This window comes from Tiliqua scincoides, chromosome 2 (assembly GCF_035046505.1).
Source record: "Tiliqua scincoides isolate rTilSci1 chromosome 2, rTilSci1.hap2, whole genome shotgun sequence".
In the NCBI taxonomy this organism is placed as follows: domain Eukaryota; kingdom Metazoa; phylum Chordata; class Lepidosauria; order Squamata; family Scincidae; genus Tiliqua; species Tiliqua scincoides.
Genome location: NC_089822.1, coordinates 184,360,159 through 184,379,339, shown reverse-complemented (window position 1 = coordinate 184,379,339; position 19,181 = coordinate 184,360,159). Strand labels below are relative to the sequence as shown.

Sequence of the window (19,181 nt, the reverse complement as noted above, 5' to 3'; positions counted from 1 at the left end):
TATCATCTTATTCCTGAGAATATCCCAACTTCCAAGAGTAGATTTTTGGGATGCAGGAGGCTGAAGGAAAAATTGCTAAAACTTGCAGCTCCTCCACTCTTATACAAGACAGTGTAAGCCGCATAAAGGGTTTGGATACAAACCGATGTTCCTGTGTTACAGACACAACTCTTTCTTTCAGAGGTATGTGTAGTACTGTGTTCATATACACATGTATTAAAAAATATGCATGTATTAAAAAATACATACACGTATTTAATACATACACATGTATTAAAAAATACATGTATTAAAAAATATGAAACTGCTATTGTTTCCAACTAGAAAAGAAGTAAAAAGGAAAAAAAAAACTTGAGACATCTGCAATGTTTTAGGCAGGAGGAGGTGTGCCAGCAGACGAAGGATTGGGCTACATTTTCTGACAATCCCATGACCCCTGCTATCATGGTGTTGAACAGGATAGTTTGTTTATACAGCAGAATCGGTATGGTGCTGCTGTACTATTATAATAGGAACCGTCATCAGACTGTTGCCATTATAAGTGTTTTATTTAAAACATTTTTTTTCATCCTATAGGGAGGCTCACAGCAATATAATACAAGCAAAGGAGAATAAAACTATAATTATTCAGGAAAGCCACAAGAGGTAGCAGAGTATATAGCAGAACCATCCAAGGCAGCAACTGATCATTCATTTTGACCAAAAGCTGCCTGGAATACCGATGTTTTAAGGTTGTATTGCAGACAGTAGAAATGGGGCAGGACTAGGATTTACTAAGCCACTACTCTCAAGGCTTTTTAGTCACCATGAGACTAGTTGTGTTACCAAATAGTCTACCTATTTGGTATGTGTTCATTGTCATTGGGATAGACTTACCTTGCTTGCCTTCCACAGGATTCTGCCTATAGCTGTATTAAGACATTCTGTTCTGTATTCAGCTACATATACTTTTAGAATTTATAAAGTGATGTGCTAATCTGTCTGTCACATAAAGCAAGCTCATTAAAGCTTACTACTCTGAACTTAAAAAATATTCTAACTCCTGGACTGTTTAAAATATACAACGCTCTTAATTGGGTCAGAATGAGATATCACTTAAAGACATTTCTAGTGATTTCTCTTAAACTCATTGAGATTTAAATATTCTTTACAAAAAATGCTTTCTAATCTTCAAACACTACATGAATATCAATATTTTCCTGTTATTTTCAGATTGATCTAAGAGATGTTGAGAGAAAAATTGCTCAGCAGGCTGCTAAACTCCAGGGAGTGGATTTGGGTCGAACTATTCTACAAGTGAGTCAGGAAAAGCAAGAGAAAAAGCATCAGTGGGATACAGGTAATATGTGGAAACTACTAGACCAGTGGTTGTCAAACTTTTTACTGCTGCAAGTCACTTTGTTGGCTGCAGTGGTTGCATCATGCCTCAGAATACCTTGCAGCTTCCAGGTCGCATCCCAGAATGCAAGGTTGCAAGGTATTCTGGGAAGCAGTATAGCCAACAAGGTGGGTTGCGTGCCAGCGCTACCCAGAAACCAGTAGTGTAATGCCTTGCAGTTACTGGGTAGTACCAGCCTGGTAACCTGCTTTACTAGTCACTGAAATCTTCTTCTGTATGTCCAACATGGTTATAATATAGAAGGCCCATGGATTGCAAATTCAAACATTACTGTTTTCTGTGAGCTGCATCCTAAGAAAGTTAATCCATGACTAAGGGCCCAGTCCTATCCAACTTTCCAGTGCTGATGCAGGCATGCCAACAGGGTGCGGGGTGGTGGCAAACATTTGTTCCCTTACCTTGGGGCTGCATTGCAATTGCATTGGTGCTGGAAAGTTGGATAGGCTTGGGCTGTCCCATTAAAATTAATGGGACTTAGGTTAGTTATGAATAACTTGTCTCATTAATTTCAGTGCTGCTCAGTTATAGCTAATGTTATTAGGACATAATGCTGTATGTCAAATTTAAACACATTTGCAATACAAAATGAACTTTTGCATTCCAAAAATGTTCTTACCTTCATCTGTAAACCTGTTTACTTGATTGCAAGCAATTTGTTTGGAAAAACAGCAACACTAAGCAACCATGGGATTGCATCCATTTCCAAGTATCTGTTTAAAACAGTCTGTGTCACTTGACAAAGTTCAACAAAATCTGTATTTTTTTCTATTTTACTATTTGAGAAAGAAAACTAAAAATCTGCATTTTATGTATATAATCTTATCTAATCAGCATGATATAAAATTATATCCTCCAGTGCTGATGGTATTTTAGGTTAGATTTTAACTACTTTACAGCACAATCCTATCTTGCTCTGGAACAGGCAGGCCAGGAGGCCTGCTCTGTATCCAGAGCAAGATTGGGGCCAGAAGTGGCTCAGCTGGAGGCAAGAGAAAACTCCTGTCTTTACCCCCAGGTAAGCCACCACAGCCTCAATGGGTCTCTTTGAACCTGCACCACCTCAGGAGGTGGCATAAGTCCGAGGAAAATTGAGCGACTTAGAGCCGCTTCGCGTTGCTCAGGGAATGGGGTTGGGATCTGGTGTAACTGCCAGATTCCAGCCCCACTTCCTGGTCCCCGCCCCCTGGTACACCCTCTGCCCACCATTCCCCACCCCAGAACACCTTCCTCCCACTTCCTCCCTGCCCTCCCCAAACCCCTGCATTGGCTGAGCTCGGCCAAAACAACCTTCCCTCCCCAGGTTGGTGGAGAGGCTGGATGCATCCTCTGTGGGCCATCACACATCCCTGCACCAGCCCTGCTGACACATGAGGAGACACAAATGTGCTTTATGGCACTTTTGCGACCCTCCTGGGCCTAACACAAGGTTAGGATTGCGCCCTGAGATGTAAGTTGTGTTTTGATTCTCTAGTTTATGGCAGTGTACCTTGCTTTAACTGTGCTTGCAGTTAATGGCAAAATAGAATTGAAGCAGAATCTTAAACAAGAGCAACAAAATCAGGTCCAACATCTAAAGAGTACTGTGAATGAGCTGAAAGCAGAAAAAATTGAAATTTCTAGTCGCATGCAGCGTCGACAGCAGCTGGAAGAGCAGATGGTGGAGTTGACTACAGAAGTACAGTCACTGAATAGAGAGATCAAGGTAAAATGAATCGCTAATTTTAGCGTGAGTTCCATCACCCTGCCCCAGCATGCTTCTGTTTTGTCAAGATGTACCTAACAAATTGTTTTTTTTTAAATGAACCTTTTTGTAAGAACATAAGAACAGCCCCACTGGATCAGGCCATAGGCCCATCTAGTCCAGCTTCCTATATCTCACAGCGGCCCACCAAATGCCCCAGGGACCACACCAGATAACAAGAGACCTCATCCTAGTGCCCTCCCTTGCATCTGGCATTCTGACATAGCCCACCTCCAAAATCAGGAGGTTGCGCACACACATCATGGCTTGTACCCCGTAATGGATTTTTCCTCCAGAAACTTGTCCAATTCCCTTTTAAAGGTGCCCAGGCCAGTCGCCATCACCACATCCTGTGGCAAGGAGTTCCACAGACCAACCACATGCTGAGTAAAGAAATACTTTCTTTTGTAATTTCTAACTCACCCAACACTCAATTTTAGTGAATGTCCCCTGGTTCTGGTGTTATGTGAGAGTGTAAAGAGCTTCTCCCTATCCACTCTGTCCATCCCCTGCATAATTTTGTATGTCTCAATCATGTCCCCCCTCAGGTGTTTCTTTTCTAGGCTGAAGAGGCCCAAACGCCGCAGCCTTTCCTCATAAGGAAGGTGCCCCAGCCCAGTAATCATCTTAGTCGCTCTCTTTTGCACCTTTTCTATATCCACTATGTCTTTTTTGAGATGCGGTGATCAGAACTGGACACAATACTCCAGGTGTGGCCTTACCATCGATTTGTACAATGGCATTATAATATTAGCTGTTTTGTTCTCAATACCCTTCCTAATGATCCCAAGCATAGAATTGGCCTTCTTCACTGCCGCCGCACATTGGGTCGACACTTTCATCGACCTGTCCACCACCACCCCAAGATCTCTCTCCTGATCTGTCACAGACACCTCAGAACCCATCAGCCTATATGTAAAGTTTTGATTTTTTGCCCCAATGTGCATGACCTTACACTTACTGACATTGAAGCGCATCTGCCATTTTGCTACCCATTCTGCCAGTTTGGAGAGATCCTTTGTCATCTGCAAACTTAGCCACCTCACTGCTCAACCCTGTCTCCAGGTCATTTATGAAGAGGTTGAAGAGCACTGGTCCCAGGACAGATCCTTGGGGCACACCGCTTTTCACTTCTCTCCATTGTGAAAATCACCTATTGACACCCACTCTCTGTTTCCTGGCCTTCAACCAGTTCTCAATCCATGAGAGGATCTGTCCTCTAATTCCCTGACTGTGGAGTTTTTTTAGTAGCCTTTGGTGAGGGACCGTGTCGAACGCCTTCTGAAAGTCCAGATATATAATGTCTACGGGTTCTCCCACATCCACATGCCTGTTGACCTTTTCAAAGAATTCTATAAGGTTTGTGAGGCAAGACTTACCCTTACAGAAGCCATGCTGATTCTCCCTCAGCAAGGCCTGTTCGTCTATGTGTTCATCTATGAATCTTTCACATTTATGATGAAGGCAAAGGTTAAAGCAAAATAGACACTGTGGTGGCTTCTGTTTCTCTTTCAGGATGCAAAAGAACAGATATTTCCTTTGGAAACAACTTTAGAAAAACTGCAGCAAGAGAGAGAAGAGTTAATGAACAAAAAGAACACAAGTTACAAAGTGACACAAGAGAAGGTTAGGCAGTTTGTCTTCCAAGAACTTTCAGCTGGTTAAAGTTGAATTTAGCTTCTTGTTGTAGGCAGGAGTTTAAGACTATATTTTGTCCATCTCTGTCTGCATGATGGCTATAAGCACATTTTGTTTTCAAGGATTTCAAACTAGGAAATTTTAGATTTGAGGTGAGACAACTTTTAAAAAGATTTAATTGTTCTGAAAACTTCTTTTTAAGGAAATTTCCTGTTGAATTGAACTCTTAAGAACTTCTTCGCTTGACTAATAGTTAGTAGGCATTTAAATATCTGGTGGATTCTCCCTCACTCAAGATCTTCAAGCAGAGGCTTGACAGGCACCTGCTGGAGATGCTGTAGGAGGATTTCCTGCTACAGGCAGGGGGTTGGACTGGATTGCCTTGTGGGTCCCTTCCAACTCTGTGATTCTATGAAATCATTTGATCATCTCTCTCCAGCAGAGCCTTCCCTAAGTGAAAGAAAGGTGATCCCTTTGCATTGGTGAAGGGAGGGGCTGAGTGTAAGCTCTCAGCTCCTTGTAAGCGATTAGAGAGGGACTGATCTCTCTACCTGTAGTTAGTTCAACCTGTAGTTAGTTAAAAATCAACAAAACTATATAGAACTCTGGCAGAGTAGAATATAATATCAGTATTAAACCGTATAATATCTATATATTGTTTTAAAGATATAAATACCACCTTTCTGAGAGCAGACATTCTACTTTCTTAGAATTAGGAAAATAAAAATCATAAAGCTCATTTAACTGAATTAAGGCATAATCCTATGTTGTCTCTGTGCTGGTGGAGTGACCACTCTGCCAGTGCAGACTATCTCAAACGTGTCATAAAGCGCATTGCAACAGTACACCATCTGAATCTGTCAGAAAGAAGGCTGAAGCCTTCCTGTGTTACCAGTGCAAGAAACAGCATATGCCAGGAAAGGTAAGCTCTTCACTAAGTAACATGCAGGCAGAACGGGGTGGGGTGGGATGTGAGGATCAGGCCTCGGAGGGCATGAGATTGGTGTTGCTGGCACGTGCCATATCCTATACCCCTTCCTGGACCTGATCTGCTAACATGAGGCAACACGGACTTGTGTCAGCAATTTTGTTGGTGTTGGCCCAAGTAGCCCCACTGTGACTGTAGGGGCTTACCTTGCCTGAGGGCTTGCCCCCTTATCCTGTGGAGAACTCTAGCAACTGAAATTCCCATGCAGGAAGCTGCATAGCCCATGCCAGTGCTGCTGCATTGCTGCACAGGAACCAAGGGAAGATTGGGCTGTAAAGTATAGTTACGATAACAGTATTTTATTCTAGTGGTTGTCTGCTAGTGTTCTTTTGCATCTTTTTAGATTGTTAGTCCTTTTGGGACAGGGAGCCATTAGTAATTTCATTTTCTCTGTAAACCACTTTGTGAACTTTTGTTGAAAGGTGGTATATAAATACTGTTGATGATGATGATGATGATGATGATGATGATGATGATGATGATAATAATAATAAAGTATTCTTTATTTGAACTGTATGTTTCCATCTGAATTTAAAATGTATTTCTTGGAAGTAGAACTCACATTTCTTTCTTTTCCCACAGATAAATGATATTAAAGAAAAAGTTAAGAATATCCATAACTATGTAAAAGAGATTGAGAATTATATTCAGGAAGGGAAAGAAGAATATAAGCAGGTAATTATAATATCAAAATGACCAATACCTCTCCACATGGTGTTAAGTTCTAACTGAATTTTTTTTCCTTTGATAGCAAAAGGAATCTGAACTTGATGAAGTCAAAGATCAGCTAATGGAATGTGAGAAAAAGAAAGAGAAGATAAATAAAGAAATGGGAACAATTAGACAAGATATTGATACTCAGAAGGTAGATTTATTTTGCTCAAATATTGGGTTGGTGTCTATGCATTGTAGACAATACATCTGCATGATTCCAGACCACCAACAGCATAATTAAGGACTAATGGAGTGGGATGATCCCCGCATACAAGTTAAGATTAATCAAGTCAGTTGGAGCAGATAATAAAAATGTTTTGCTGAATTTCCTTAGCAATATTCCTTAGCAATATTATATCTATTGGGCTATTTTTGGCAAAAACTGCTGTGACATGTTAGATTCTCCACTGACATTAATTTTTGTAGGCATCATCAGTTTAATTGACCAAGTACCTTCAACTGACCAGTTAGCCCATCTATTTAGTTTTAGATACTACAGTTGAGTAACATAATTAAAATCACATGCCCACGCATTTCATATTTGAGAAATGAGCTGGCCCGGTTTGCTTACACAAATCTGCGTAACATCCAGCTGTTGCTTATTACCACCTTCAAGCAACCCAATACAATAATGCAGATCAAAGAATCCTCATCCTAGTTCTGTTACTTGCTCAGTGCTGGCACATTACTGGACCCAGTAACACCTGCAATGTTTTTCATTCTTCTCTGCATATACAGGCAGCCCTTGTTACCAGTGAATTTGGAACCTGCAGATTTGATCATCCCCGGGTTCTGAACCTGCAGATGGGTCAAACCTGTATCCTCCAGAGATGAAGGGAGCTGCACTCTGGTTGCATCTGGAGGACCTGAGGACCAGATAAGGTCTGGAGGACCTTATGAGTGTTCCAGAAGGCCAAAAATTGCAACTTTGGCCAAAAACTGGACATGACTGAAGTGCAGCTGTAGATGAGTTCAGAACGTTTGGGGGCATGAAACCCATGGATTCAATCATCCATGAATTTCACTGTCTGCAGGAGTTCCAGGAACAGAACTCCCATGGATACTGAGGGCCACCCTATATATTGCTGAGCAGTAATAGCCTCTGTTTCTATGTCTTAAAATTGTTTTAAGACAGAGAATGAATAGGACATCAAATCTGGCCACAAACAAAAGATACCTGAAAGCTGGAGCAGATGACAAAAAGGTATTCTTGTGTACTTAAGTCTGTGGTGGTACGTAAGATTTGAATGATCTTTTTACTGTTCATAATTTCTCAGAAGTAGACTATTGTATTGCACATCAGTTCTTGATGTTATTTACTTCAGATTTCAGTTAAAATGACTTAGGTAGCTAAAAGTACAATTAAAATTAATGTACAGCAGTGATTGACAAGAAAGCACTGCTAGGTTTTGTGTAGTAAGTACAGAAACAGCTTTGTGAACTTTCTTTTGTTGAAAAGCAGCATATAAATATTCTTAATGCCCATTGTTAACTGCAGCCTATTTTTATCAAACTATAGTAGAACAAAATTGTGGCGAATAGCTCACTAATGCATTATATTTGAATTTAGGTTCAGGAGCGGTGGTTAGAAGATAATCTCACTTTAAGAAAAAGAAATGAAGATCTAAAAGAAGTTGAAGATAACATAAAGCACCACATGAAAGAGATGGGGGAAATGCAGGTCCCACAGCTGAAAAAGTATAGTCTAATCTTCATATTTAAAAAAAAAATTACTTAAGGGCTACTTTTCAATTATTTGCATATTCACTTCATCTTGATAGAGGTGTTTTATAGGCCAAATTAATTTTTCTCTTTTTTGCTCAGATTATCTCTTCCTCTAGATCTGTGGCTGTTGTGGCAATTACAGCACAAGCAATTTAATTACATTGAAAAATGGTGCTGAGTCTATAATGTTACCAAAAAGGCTGCTTTGTTTAGGGGAATTATTTATATTAGCCTTCTGGAAACTTTTGGGACTATAGGCTGGATACAAGACAGCGTAGAGCAAAGAAATCCCTTGTTTAGCTTAATGAAGAGACTGGGAGGAAGGTAACTTTCAATCAAAGTATTATATTTTTATTGCAAAAACACACAAAGGTAACATAATACACATGGAGAATCGATAAGTATATACTTTTCTGGTGTACCTAACTCGTGGTGGATGCATGTGCTATGTATTTGGGTGCATCCGAAAAGGAAACAGAAATGGTTAGGGTGTAGGAAGGTATTTTAGGGGTTCCTTAATCTGCTAAACCCAGTTGCTGACTAAAGATGGGGGGAGAAGGGAGGGATAGGTAGGGAAGAAGGGGGGGAAGTTTAGACGCACGATATATTTACCTGTCGGGGGGGGCAGTTGGAGGAAGAGTCCCGCAGGACCACTCTCGCAAGAGAGCAATCAGAGAGAGACCGCATGTGCTCTGAGTTCTCTCTTAAGAGTTGTCTTTGACCTGGAAGTCAATCCAAACTGACCGGAAGTATCCCAGAGCTGTGGGCATGCTCAGTAACACTTGGAGTATGTAAAGAAAAGGTGGAAGGGTCCAGAACTCAGTTATCAGCAAAGCTTGACTCTGGGGGAGGGGGAGTAGCTTACTTCCTGTTGCTACTGGATTTGAGTCTGGAGGTGGCTTAATGGTTGTGATTTAATTAACAATAGATGGTAGACTTTGCTGCCAAAGTCCTCCTCCTTTAAGGTGTTTGCATATTCAGTGATTGACTTAAACAATAAAGACATTTCCAGTGTCTCTAGAGGAAATGAGTCTCCCCAGACTGACAAACAACATGAGAAATGAGTGAGTTTAAGATTTGACTCCTTTTGTGGCTTGAAAGAGAAGTTTTAGGCCTGCATTTTAGTAAAAATCACAACTTGGAAGGGAAAAAGGGGATTTTCACGTAACAGAAATGCTGTATACAGGTGGGGTCTCGGTATCCGTGAGGGGTCTGTTCTCGGACCCCTTGCTGATACCAAAAATCGCAGATAATCAGATCTGTGATTTTTCTGCTCCTTTCTCCTTCCAAAGGGGGCTGGAGTATTTTCACATGGTAGCAAAATTGTTAATAGTATTTTCTTAAGATTTTTATCAAGGTCGATGTCAGTATACTTTTACCAACAGCATACCAAATGGCTTCTGACTCCACAGCCCTTGTAGCATGGCAGAACGTTATTATCCCCCCCCCCAGGCTTCAATTTGGATTAGTGTCCTGCAGAGCTGATATTTACCGTACATTTGAAAAATCAAATGCATAGGCATATTGTGTAGTTTAGTAATAGTGAATTGTAGTTTGAATGATTGATTCTCCAAAGGCCATTGTATCTCGAGACAGAGGAGTACTGAACCATAGATCGCCTGGTTAGGAAGTTCAGCCAGTGGTTCACACAAACTGTGATTTGATTTGAAACTGCCTGAAATTTTTCTTGATCTGTCTATTGTGTGTGTTTTCCCTCCGTCTCACTCTTTACTGAAAACAAAAACCAACCACCTTTAAAATGGTGTTAATGTGGTTGGCACTTGACTCAGTTATGGATCATTATCCACCAGCCACAGGATGATACTTTATGTAATGTATAATCTCAGGTAACCCAATTCTTAGAAGTTCAATTTAGGTATTGTAGAACCCATTGCAAAACCATGGATTGGTGATCAAGAGTGTCTCTTACAAGATTTCATGCTCCTTTCTTCCCCCAACACCTCTCCCCAATTATTTGAGATAACTGTAATTTGAATCGGGGATTCTGTGCTTGCTGCTAATCAGAGGTTGTCACCACACAGTGTCACCATGTTTGTTTAAATGGAAATAGTGACTTTTTCATGCATCATCTGGAGGTCATTCCAGAACTTTCAGGTTAGCACCTCCTTCTAGAGCATTAATTGGAATCTTGAAGATTAACACACCCTCTCCACCCTATCCTACTCTCCCAGACTAGACCAGTCCTAGCACAGGGACAACTTGGTGCTGGAATTTAGTTGTATGCATCGTCCCCATCTCCCAGATAGGGAATGTGGGTAAGGGACAAAGAAGGGAACAAACTACCTTCCTGTCTGTTCATGGGTAAGGTTCCAGAAAAATGCTTTGTTCCTTCCTCTCCCATCTGTACCAATATGCAGGAGGGGGGGGGATTGCACCCAGCAGGAGCAGAGGCCAGGAGATATAGAGGGAAATGGGAGTCAGGAGGGATAAGGGTAGCCTGGGACAAGCTGTGTGCCTGTTCCTCACAAGGACAGGGAAAAATTAGTCCACACAGCTTTTTCTGTACTGAAGAGCTGACATTGTCCTACCTCTCACTAATGTGAAGCTGGAGCAGTTGCTTAACAGCATGTGGATCTGATGATAAACCTGCTGTTTCTTGGATCTCAACTGAATGGGAAAGAACCCCTGTGACAAATGGGTAGAAGCAGCCTTCAGCAGGGCATCTGTGGTGTTGGTCATGACTTTTAGACACAAAAACTGGAAGCACTGGCATTTGCTTGAGTGGGAGAACCCTTTCAGCAGTGTTACAGCAGATGTTGCTTTGGTGCTATCTAGTTAGGATCCAGGCCATGGCAGTCAGTGTGGTGGCCAGAAGGACTGTATGGCTCAGAACACTGGATGTTGACCCAGGCTAGCTCACAGTTCTCTGGATCTCCTGGATGTCATTCTCATCAGAACAAGGAACAAAAAAAAAAGTACTGCCTCCTCTTCACAAGGAAGGAAAAAAACCACATCAGTCCTTTCAGTCCCCCAGAAGCTTACCCATATTGAAGGGCTTTGCAAAGTTCAAATGGCAAAGATTCAAGTAAGGTAGCCAGCAGCAGAATTCCAGCCACTTGGTGGTGCCCCATTTGCTAAGATGGCCTTGGTTCTCAAACATAAACCTGTCAATACTGGACTGTTGACACTTCTTGTAGGTAGCAGATCTCTCTTAGGCTAGCAGTTAACCTCAACTCGAAAGTTGCCATTTGGTGCTTGGAAGGGTTACATCTGCTCATCTGGTCTCTGTGAGATTAATCCCTGCCCCTGAAGATAGTATATTAAACTTGAAGACCATGCCTATCACTCCAGGAGGAAGTGCTAACCCAAAAATTCTGGAATGCCCTCTGAAAGACACAGATAACAGGAATTCATTGTAAGAAATTTCCTTTTGCTGCTCCTACCAAAATTCAGCAGTATTTTTTCATTCTTAATTATTTGAGGAAAGAGAACAAGTGAGTGAAGATAACATCAGGCACCTGTTCCATCTCTAAATTGTCCCTGTTCTCACTACAGGGCTAACCAAGGCTGTAGTCTTGCACATTACACATGTGTGGGAATAAGTCCAGTTGGACTCAGTGGGACTTAGGTCTGAGTAGACATGCGAAAGTAGACAAGATTGCATTGGAAGACCTACTGCCCTGTCAGAAGGAATCTGGGGTGGGGGGAACCCAGCAAAGACACATCAGATTTCTATTCCTGCTTGAATGGACTTTCCTTTAAGCAAATTTTTCAATGTCTGTGGATTTTATTAGCATTGTGATTTGCTTTGGGGACTCTAGTTGACAATGAGATATTAACAAATACTTGCTTAGAATCACATAACACAATGAAATTGTATATTGACCATTGTTTGACAGGGACCAACAGCATTTAGAAGTGAAAATAGAAGATTTAAAAAGAAATCACAGCTTGGCACTTGGTCGCCAGCGTGGATTTGAGGAAGAGATCCTTAGGTTTAAGAAAGAACTGAGAGACTCGCAGTTTAAAGACGCTGAAGAAAAATACAGAGAAAAGATGATTGTAATGAGAACAACAGAATTGGCAAACAAGGACCTTGACATTTACTACAAAGCACTCGATCAGTAAGTAAAAATGTATTGATGATGACAGTCCTTTCATTGCGCTATAACAGGGGTGTCCAAAGTTTTTGGCAGGAGGGCCACATCGTCTCTCTGACACTGTGTTGGGGGCTGGGGGAAAAAGAATTAATTTACATTTAAAATTTGAATAAATTTACATAAATGAATATATTAAAGATGAGCTTGTATGAATGAATGAAGGTCTTGCAATAGCTCAAGGCCTATAAAAGGCCTTGCACAAAGCAAGGCTGGCCTTTCCTACGCTGCCGCTACTGCATCACAGACATGAAACAACAAGCAGTGGAGGGAGCCCTCATCCCACAGCTCATGCGAGAGGTCAAACAGTCGCCCTCACGCTGAGAGCAGTTGTGTTGGGCCAGTGTGGGCTCCAACAAATCTGCGGATGGCCAGAGGCTCATTTGAGACTGGGGGCTCCCTGAGGGCTACACTGAGAAGGGTTGAGGGCCACAAGTGGCCCCAGGGCCGGGGTTTGGACACCCCTGTTCTAACCTATTATTAGTTTTCCATAGTAATTTAATAAGAACTGTCCTGGACTTAGCTGCTTATGCCAGAGTTGTTCATCTGTAAAGCATGACTCTCCAATGCAGCAGTTTTTTTGATGTAATCAGTGATAGTTTAGCTAATGTAGTCTCTATGTAGAAACCTCTATAAATTGGTCCACATGAGACTGTAGCAGAGTGGGAGATTTGCCACTGCATATGTTTGAAAAAGAAGTACTTTGGTAGCGTGATATAGGTTGCCAATCCTGTACTTAGAACAGTTTAAAGAAGGATTAACCCAGTAGTCATAACATGTAAACCAGCCCTGAGAATTGAGTACTTAAGATCTGTCATACTAGTGTCATAAAGTCCAAACTGTAATGGATATGCATTCTGAGGGGAAGAAACTGTAACATAAGTCTTTTTTGGAAAACATAGTGTATTTGTAATACCATGTTTTTATAGGATGTTTTTCCACCTTTGTTCAGGTGGATTACAATACAAATAAGTTGACTCATTGACAAATCTTGACTTCTCAGTTTTAGGTAAAGGTAGAAAGTAGCAGAAGAATTTAGAAAGTAGGTAGAAGAATTTGCTTCTTCAGTCTTATCTGATGAAACCAAAATATGCCACATGGTTCGCCATCCAAAAAACCATGACTCAACATTACAGCAGAGTTGATGTTATCAAATGGAGAGCTGCTACAAAATGCTTTACTATAACGGAAGCTGTGACTAAATGTAACCAACAGGAATAATGAAAGTAATTTTTCTTGGTACAGTGGAGACTGAAGGAGTTTCAGACCAAGTGATCATTTTCCATCTTTAGATGGAATAGTGTTACAGAAGGTGTGCAGTGTCCTGACTTTTCAGGTCTGGTATGTCCTTCCAGTTCAGAGGATAAAGAAATGTATGCATGCTTAGTCTGGTCAAGGGTGTGTTTAAAGCACATGGGAGCTTCCCCATATAAAATGTACTGATTGACATATTGGGAGCACCTTTGCATGCATGATGCAGATGCATGTATGCATGTTGTTCTCCAAATTGAAATCAACACGAAGGCCTGCCCAGAGGAGCTATTTGTGTGTATGCATGCACACATTACACTGTGGCTAGCATCTAGATCTGGAGTCAAAATGTTCCAGTTAGTTAATCCACAATTTTTTTTGTGTCTTGTGCTAGTTTAGTTTGACATGGAGGCAGACTTACTGTTAGCATTGGAGTAACATTTTAGCACATTTTAAAACGTTGGCTTTATATGTGAATTTTCCACTCCTTGTTTTTGATGGCCTGTATGTTACCTCATGACTATAAAACACACTATTGTGTGTGTTTTTAAGAACAAAACCAGGTCTTCAGGTCATAAGTGTATTAGATCATTGAAATGCACAGAACTTCAAGTTTGTTTTTGGATGTCCTTTGGTCCATATTAAACATTTTACTAGTTCCTATCCTACTTAGGCACATTTAATTAATTAAAATCAATGTTAGTTTGTGGCTTTAATTGTTGGCAAAGGACTCATGGGATTTATTTTAGTTTGTCTTGTTGGTATCGTATCTCTTGCCCACAATGGCTCTTTGTATTTTTAACTATGTAAACCACAAAGTCATAGGGGCCCACTGGTAGACCGCATACAAAAGGTCTTAGGTTTGATTCTCGGCATATCTGGAAAATTCCTGTCCAAAACTCTGGAGAGCCTCTGTCAGTCAGTGTTGACAAAACAGACCTAGATGGACCAATATGATGGGTAGCTTACTATAATAGGATTTGTACTAAAAGAGTCTCTCTACTGTGTTAAAAGAATCTTTTGTGCTTTCTATTGAAATAAAATCAAAGGTTGCATTAACATGTTTTAAAACTGGTGTTTTGGTAAGTCTATGGCCCCAGACATGAGAATAAAAAGAGGATGAGCCATATACATTTCCCTTAGCTCCTTAAAAGAATTACAATATATAACTGTGATGAGTAACACTAATGTACAAATCACATGGGTACAAAGAGAGATTCAGAACAGGTAGTTTATATACTACCTGTAACCATAGTGGTGTTTGCAGAACATTAAGATTCTCTGTGATATCATCAATTAGAAAATTACTAAAGTCGTGAGACTTATTTGCAGTATTTTATTTGCTGACTAGGAAGACAAATTGAATAATTTTATCAATAATTGGAGGTGATTTATTATTTATATAATCAACTCGCAATTCTTTTTTTAATTTTGTTAACAATATATGGTTTGTCTGACAGTGAGAAATGTCGTGTGACTGATGTTATATATAATTTTTATTTTTGTGTTTAATTGCTTATAAAAGATCCTCACTGACATTAATTCTAGCATTTGTTTTAGCACAGACTTGAGTACAGAGATATGATGTCTAATGGAAGGATCTTCATGAGCAGAGGTCAACTATAATTGTTTGATATTTTCTGTCTTAGAGCAATAATGACATTTCATAGCATGAAAATGGAAGAAATCAACAAAATAATTCGTGACCTTTGGCGAAGCACCTATAGGGGACAAGGTACAAAAATGGTTTTTATCTTGTTTTGATTTATACTTTAAGTCTGAACAATTCTGAATGTTTAGATACACATTCAGGGGAGGGGAAATAAAAATATATTGAGAGCTCTACAATCACGAATGTCATTAAATTTTTTGATGGCAAAGGAGGAAAGCAGGGAAAACTGCAAGGTTGGCATCAGAGGCCAATCATGTTGGTCACTGGTGGAGGGCCGACTTGGCCAGGCCAGTACCCTCAGTACTACTGAGAATGGTAGTAGATAGTGCACCATCAGAGAGTGAATAGGGAGATGCCATGGGACCCCAGTGCAGGGTTTTCCCCAGGGCCCCCAACAACCTGGCACCAGCAGTGGACCCCTGTTAAATTTATAATAGGTTTTCAAGTTGGAGCCTGGCAGAAGAGTTGGATTTCCTTCCTATATCAAGCACTATGACTTTTCTAGCTTGAGTCATCTTAGTTTTTCCTGCTCAATGCATTTCATACAGTCACTCCTGTCAAGGTTCATCTTGGTTATTCGTCCTCTTTGTTTGCAGCTGTTAACCATGGTTATGTGGATCCTGCAAACATTCATGTTAGTATTAAGCCCCAGATTTAGCAGTCTGACTCTCCCCACTCACTTTTTAAAATGACATTTTTAGCACTTTTATGACTGTCAAGAGAATATCTTGGGTTGTGCAGGTTACACAGGACTGGGCTTCTGTGCTTTGCATAGCTATCTCTGCTTAGCAGATTACATGAGTGTGACACATCATGCTCCCTTGCCCTAGGCTGGACCACAACAGCATATAGGTTGTTTTAAAGTCAGCAAATCCATTGTATTGGTAACTCACTATGAAACTGTCTTTTATTGCAACTGTAGACATTGAATACATAGAGATTCGGTCTGATGCAGATGAGAACGTGTCTGCTTCTGACAGGAGGAGGAGTTACAATTACAGAGTAGTAATGATAAAAGGAGTCACTGCCTTGGATATGAGGGGCAGATGCAGTGCTGGCCAAAAGGTTTGTGACCACACTTTGTTTTGATGCCCGTTCATGGGATGACATGTTGGATTTTGATTTGGATAGAAGGCTAGCTAAAATATGTTTTAGCTTTATGAGGAGGAGGGAGCATTGTCGGTATGGGGTGAGATCACTCCCTTACTGTTGCTGTAAAAGAAAGATATGGATATGCGTATTTATTTGTCTAAACTTTGGCTGTAAGCTTCTAATAAGTGTTTCCTTTAAAAAAAATCAGATTTGGTGCTACTCTAATTCATACGTTTTAACTACATGACCATGTTGCAGTTAGAAATGTTCAGCGAACTGTTGACTAAGAAGATAAGGCCTCTACACCCACTATAGTCAGATAGTACCTGATGGAAGGGTTATCCTACAATTACTGTAGCATTTCCACCCAGCCTTGAGTTTTTACTGATGAATCATGATTGCTGATTTGGTTTTGTAGATGATATAGTACTACTAGAATCTCTCACAGTGCGTTCTAAATGATACCTTCTGTAGCCATCACCCAGTTATCTTGCTTCACAATCAGCAGCCTTCAGAGAAATGTGTTGGGACTTTAGAAAATGCTGTCATGGTACTCAGGCTGGTAAATACCAACTAGCAAAGAAAGACCAACAGCTACATCTAGTCATAGCCTCTTGAGGACCATTTCAAACAGTGAAGATATTAGTGGTCCAAGCCACTTGAGAGGGAATTCTATAATTATGGCATCACTATAGAAAAGGCCCTTCTTCTTGTTGCTCTTAGTCGAATGTCAAAAACTGATGGCACACACAGGAGGGCCCCCCAGGCAATATCAGGATTGTTTGGAAGGAGCAATCCCTAAAATAATCCTGCCACAAGACATGACGGCTTGCTTGCTTAGTGTCAAATTATCTTCTTGACTTACATCATTGTTTAAGAGTATCTGCAGTGCAATTGTAAACTGATAGACTCCTGCTAGAATTCTGTCATTGTGGGAGACCTTGTCTATTTAAACTGGCACAAAACCAAATGTTTCTAGTGTGGGTACTACTTCTGTGCGCTTGCAGTGATCATGTGATATGATCATTTGGCAACCTTAGTTGGCTCTGGTCTATCAAAGGGCACAATCCTAACCCACTTTCCAGCACCAACAAAAAGGCAATGCAGCTCCTAGGTAAGGAAACAAACATTTCCTTACTTTGAGGAGGCCTCCATGAGTGCCCCCCAACTGCAGGATGCAGCACGTGCCCCACTGGTACAGCTACACCAGTGCTGGAAAGTGGAGGATTTGGGCCAAAGTGTCTTAGCATATTCTGAGAGCATACTGAAGATTGTAGGGATAAGTTAGATATGGCATTGTTGATTGATCTTTTCAGTTTTAGTATCATTTTCTTTACAATTAAGTAAGTAAGTTAACCTTGTTGTTGCTGACTAGTTGTGCTACTTCAGACAGGGCTGGCACCAGGGATGACACTAACATGGCTGAGTGCTTCTCTCTACACATCTCCCCCCCCCCTCCAAAGAAAAGATCTCTCATCTCTCCGTGAAAACTTACAAGTCAGATAAAAAGATAAGCTAGAGCCCTTTTTCCTGACATATTACATTTTCTGTGTGGAAGAGATTTCAGCCATTTTAGAGACCTATCTGTGTTTGGACTAAGCTGTAGTAACATGGCCTTTATAATCCTTTATGCTTTAGGTAATATACTGGATTTATGGACTCTCATTTTTGGTTTTAGGTTCTTGCTTCCCTCATTATCCGTCTTGCTCTAGCAGAATCATTTTGTCTCAACTGTGGCATTCTTGCACTAGATGAGCCCACCACAAACCTTGATCGAGAGAATATTGAGTCTCTTGCACATGCCCTGGTGGAGTAAGTATCTGTGAGTTTTATTGAGAAGCTCCCGGGAAAGATCCTGTTATCATAAGCAACTACTGTAGTGCCCATGGGTCAATATGGCCCGTTCCTAAGAACCCTTTTCTAATTCAGCCCTTCGGCTTTAGTAGAAGGATAATAATTGTCTAGAATGTCATGCTGTATGTTTGCTAATTGTCAAAAGTTAGGATGGAACTTTCATTTATAAAATATATTTCATTTGTAACTTTTTGCAGGATAATCAAAAGTAGATCCCAGCAGCGCAACTTTCAGCTTCTAGTAATTACACATGATGAAGACTTTGTGGAGCTCTTGAGTCGTTCTGAGTATGTGGAAAAATTCTACAGAATCAAGAAGAACCTTGATCAGTGTTCAGAGATTGTCAAATGTAATGTCACATCTTTGGGATCATATGTTCATTAGAGATTGCCAATTATTTTGTTACAGGATTGCTTGATGACATTATGGGGTAAAAAGGAAGGCTGTATTCTTTGGATAAAGGAGCTATATTCTTATGATGAGAGAGCCTTTTTTGATGAATGTATATTGTTTGGTATTATTAAAACAGTTGAACTGTTAGTCTGATGTGTTTTCCTCCTCTTAACGTAGTAAAAACTGAGCACAGAAATCTGCTGTTCTAAAAACTGCTGCTACAATGCAGAGGATGTTGTATTACATCCAGAGGATACAGATGTAATACAGAGGATGCTTATGCTGTAATACAGATTATACAAGAGAGAATGTGCTCACGCCCGTTACTAGCACTTTTGAAATTAAATGGAGTTGCCATAGCAGACAGTCTGTTACAGGATAGGGGAACTTAACACAGATGACCCTCAAGACATTCTGGCCTTTATGAAACCAACAACACAAACTACTGATGCATTCCAGCAGTGTTGCTCAACCAGTGGTTCTTGAGGTGGTGTCCAGTTGTACTCATAAGACCTTCAGACCCCTGCTGCCTGGCAGCAAGACCAGTATAACAAGCAGCAGTAGGATGCTTTTTTGGGCAGGCAGAGCTCCAGCGT

General features: G+C 40.6%; 1 protein-coding gene across 3 annotated transcripts in view; it reads left to right on the top strand.

Annotated features, from left to right (window-relative positions):
* Nucleotides 1-18,704, top strand: part of RAD50 (RAD50 double strand break repair protein) — a 45,936-nt gene extending 27,232 nt beyond the window's left edge. For all 3 annotated transcript variants that reach the window (XM_066616423.1, XM_066616422.1, XM_066616420.1), the window contains exons 16-26: nt 1,213-1,339; nt 2,908-3,101; nt 4,656-4,766; nt 6,349-6,441; nt 6,518-6,631; nt 8,051-8,178; nt 12,066-12,290; nt 15,224-15,309; nt 16,169-16,311; nt 18,017-18,150; nt 18,390-18,704. In XM_066616423.1, the coding sequence (XP_066472520.1) occupies nt 1,213-1,339; nt 2,908-3,101; nt 4,656-4,766; nt 6,349-6,441; nt 6,518-6,631; nt 8,051-8,178; nt 12,066-12,290; nt 15,224-15,309; nt 16,169-16,311; nt 18,017-18,150; nt 18,390-18,576 (1,542 nt within the window). In that variant the 3' untranslated portion in view covers nt 18,577-18,704. The remainder of the gene's footprint in view (nt 1-1,212; nt 1,340-2,907; nt 3,102-4,655; nt 4,767-6,348; nt 6,442-6,517; nt 6,632-8,050; nt 8,179-12,065; nt 12,291-15,223; nt 15,310-16,168; nt 16,312-18,016; nt 18,151-18,389) is intronic.
* The last annotated feature ends 477 nt before the right edge of the window (nt 18,705-19,181 follow it).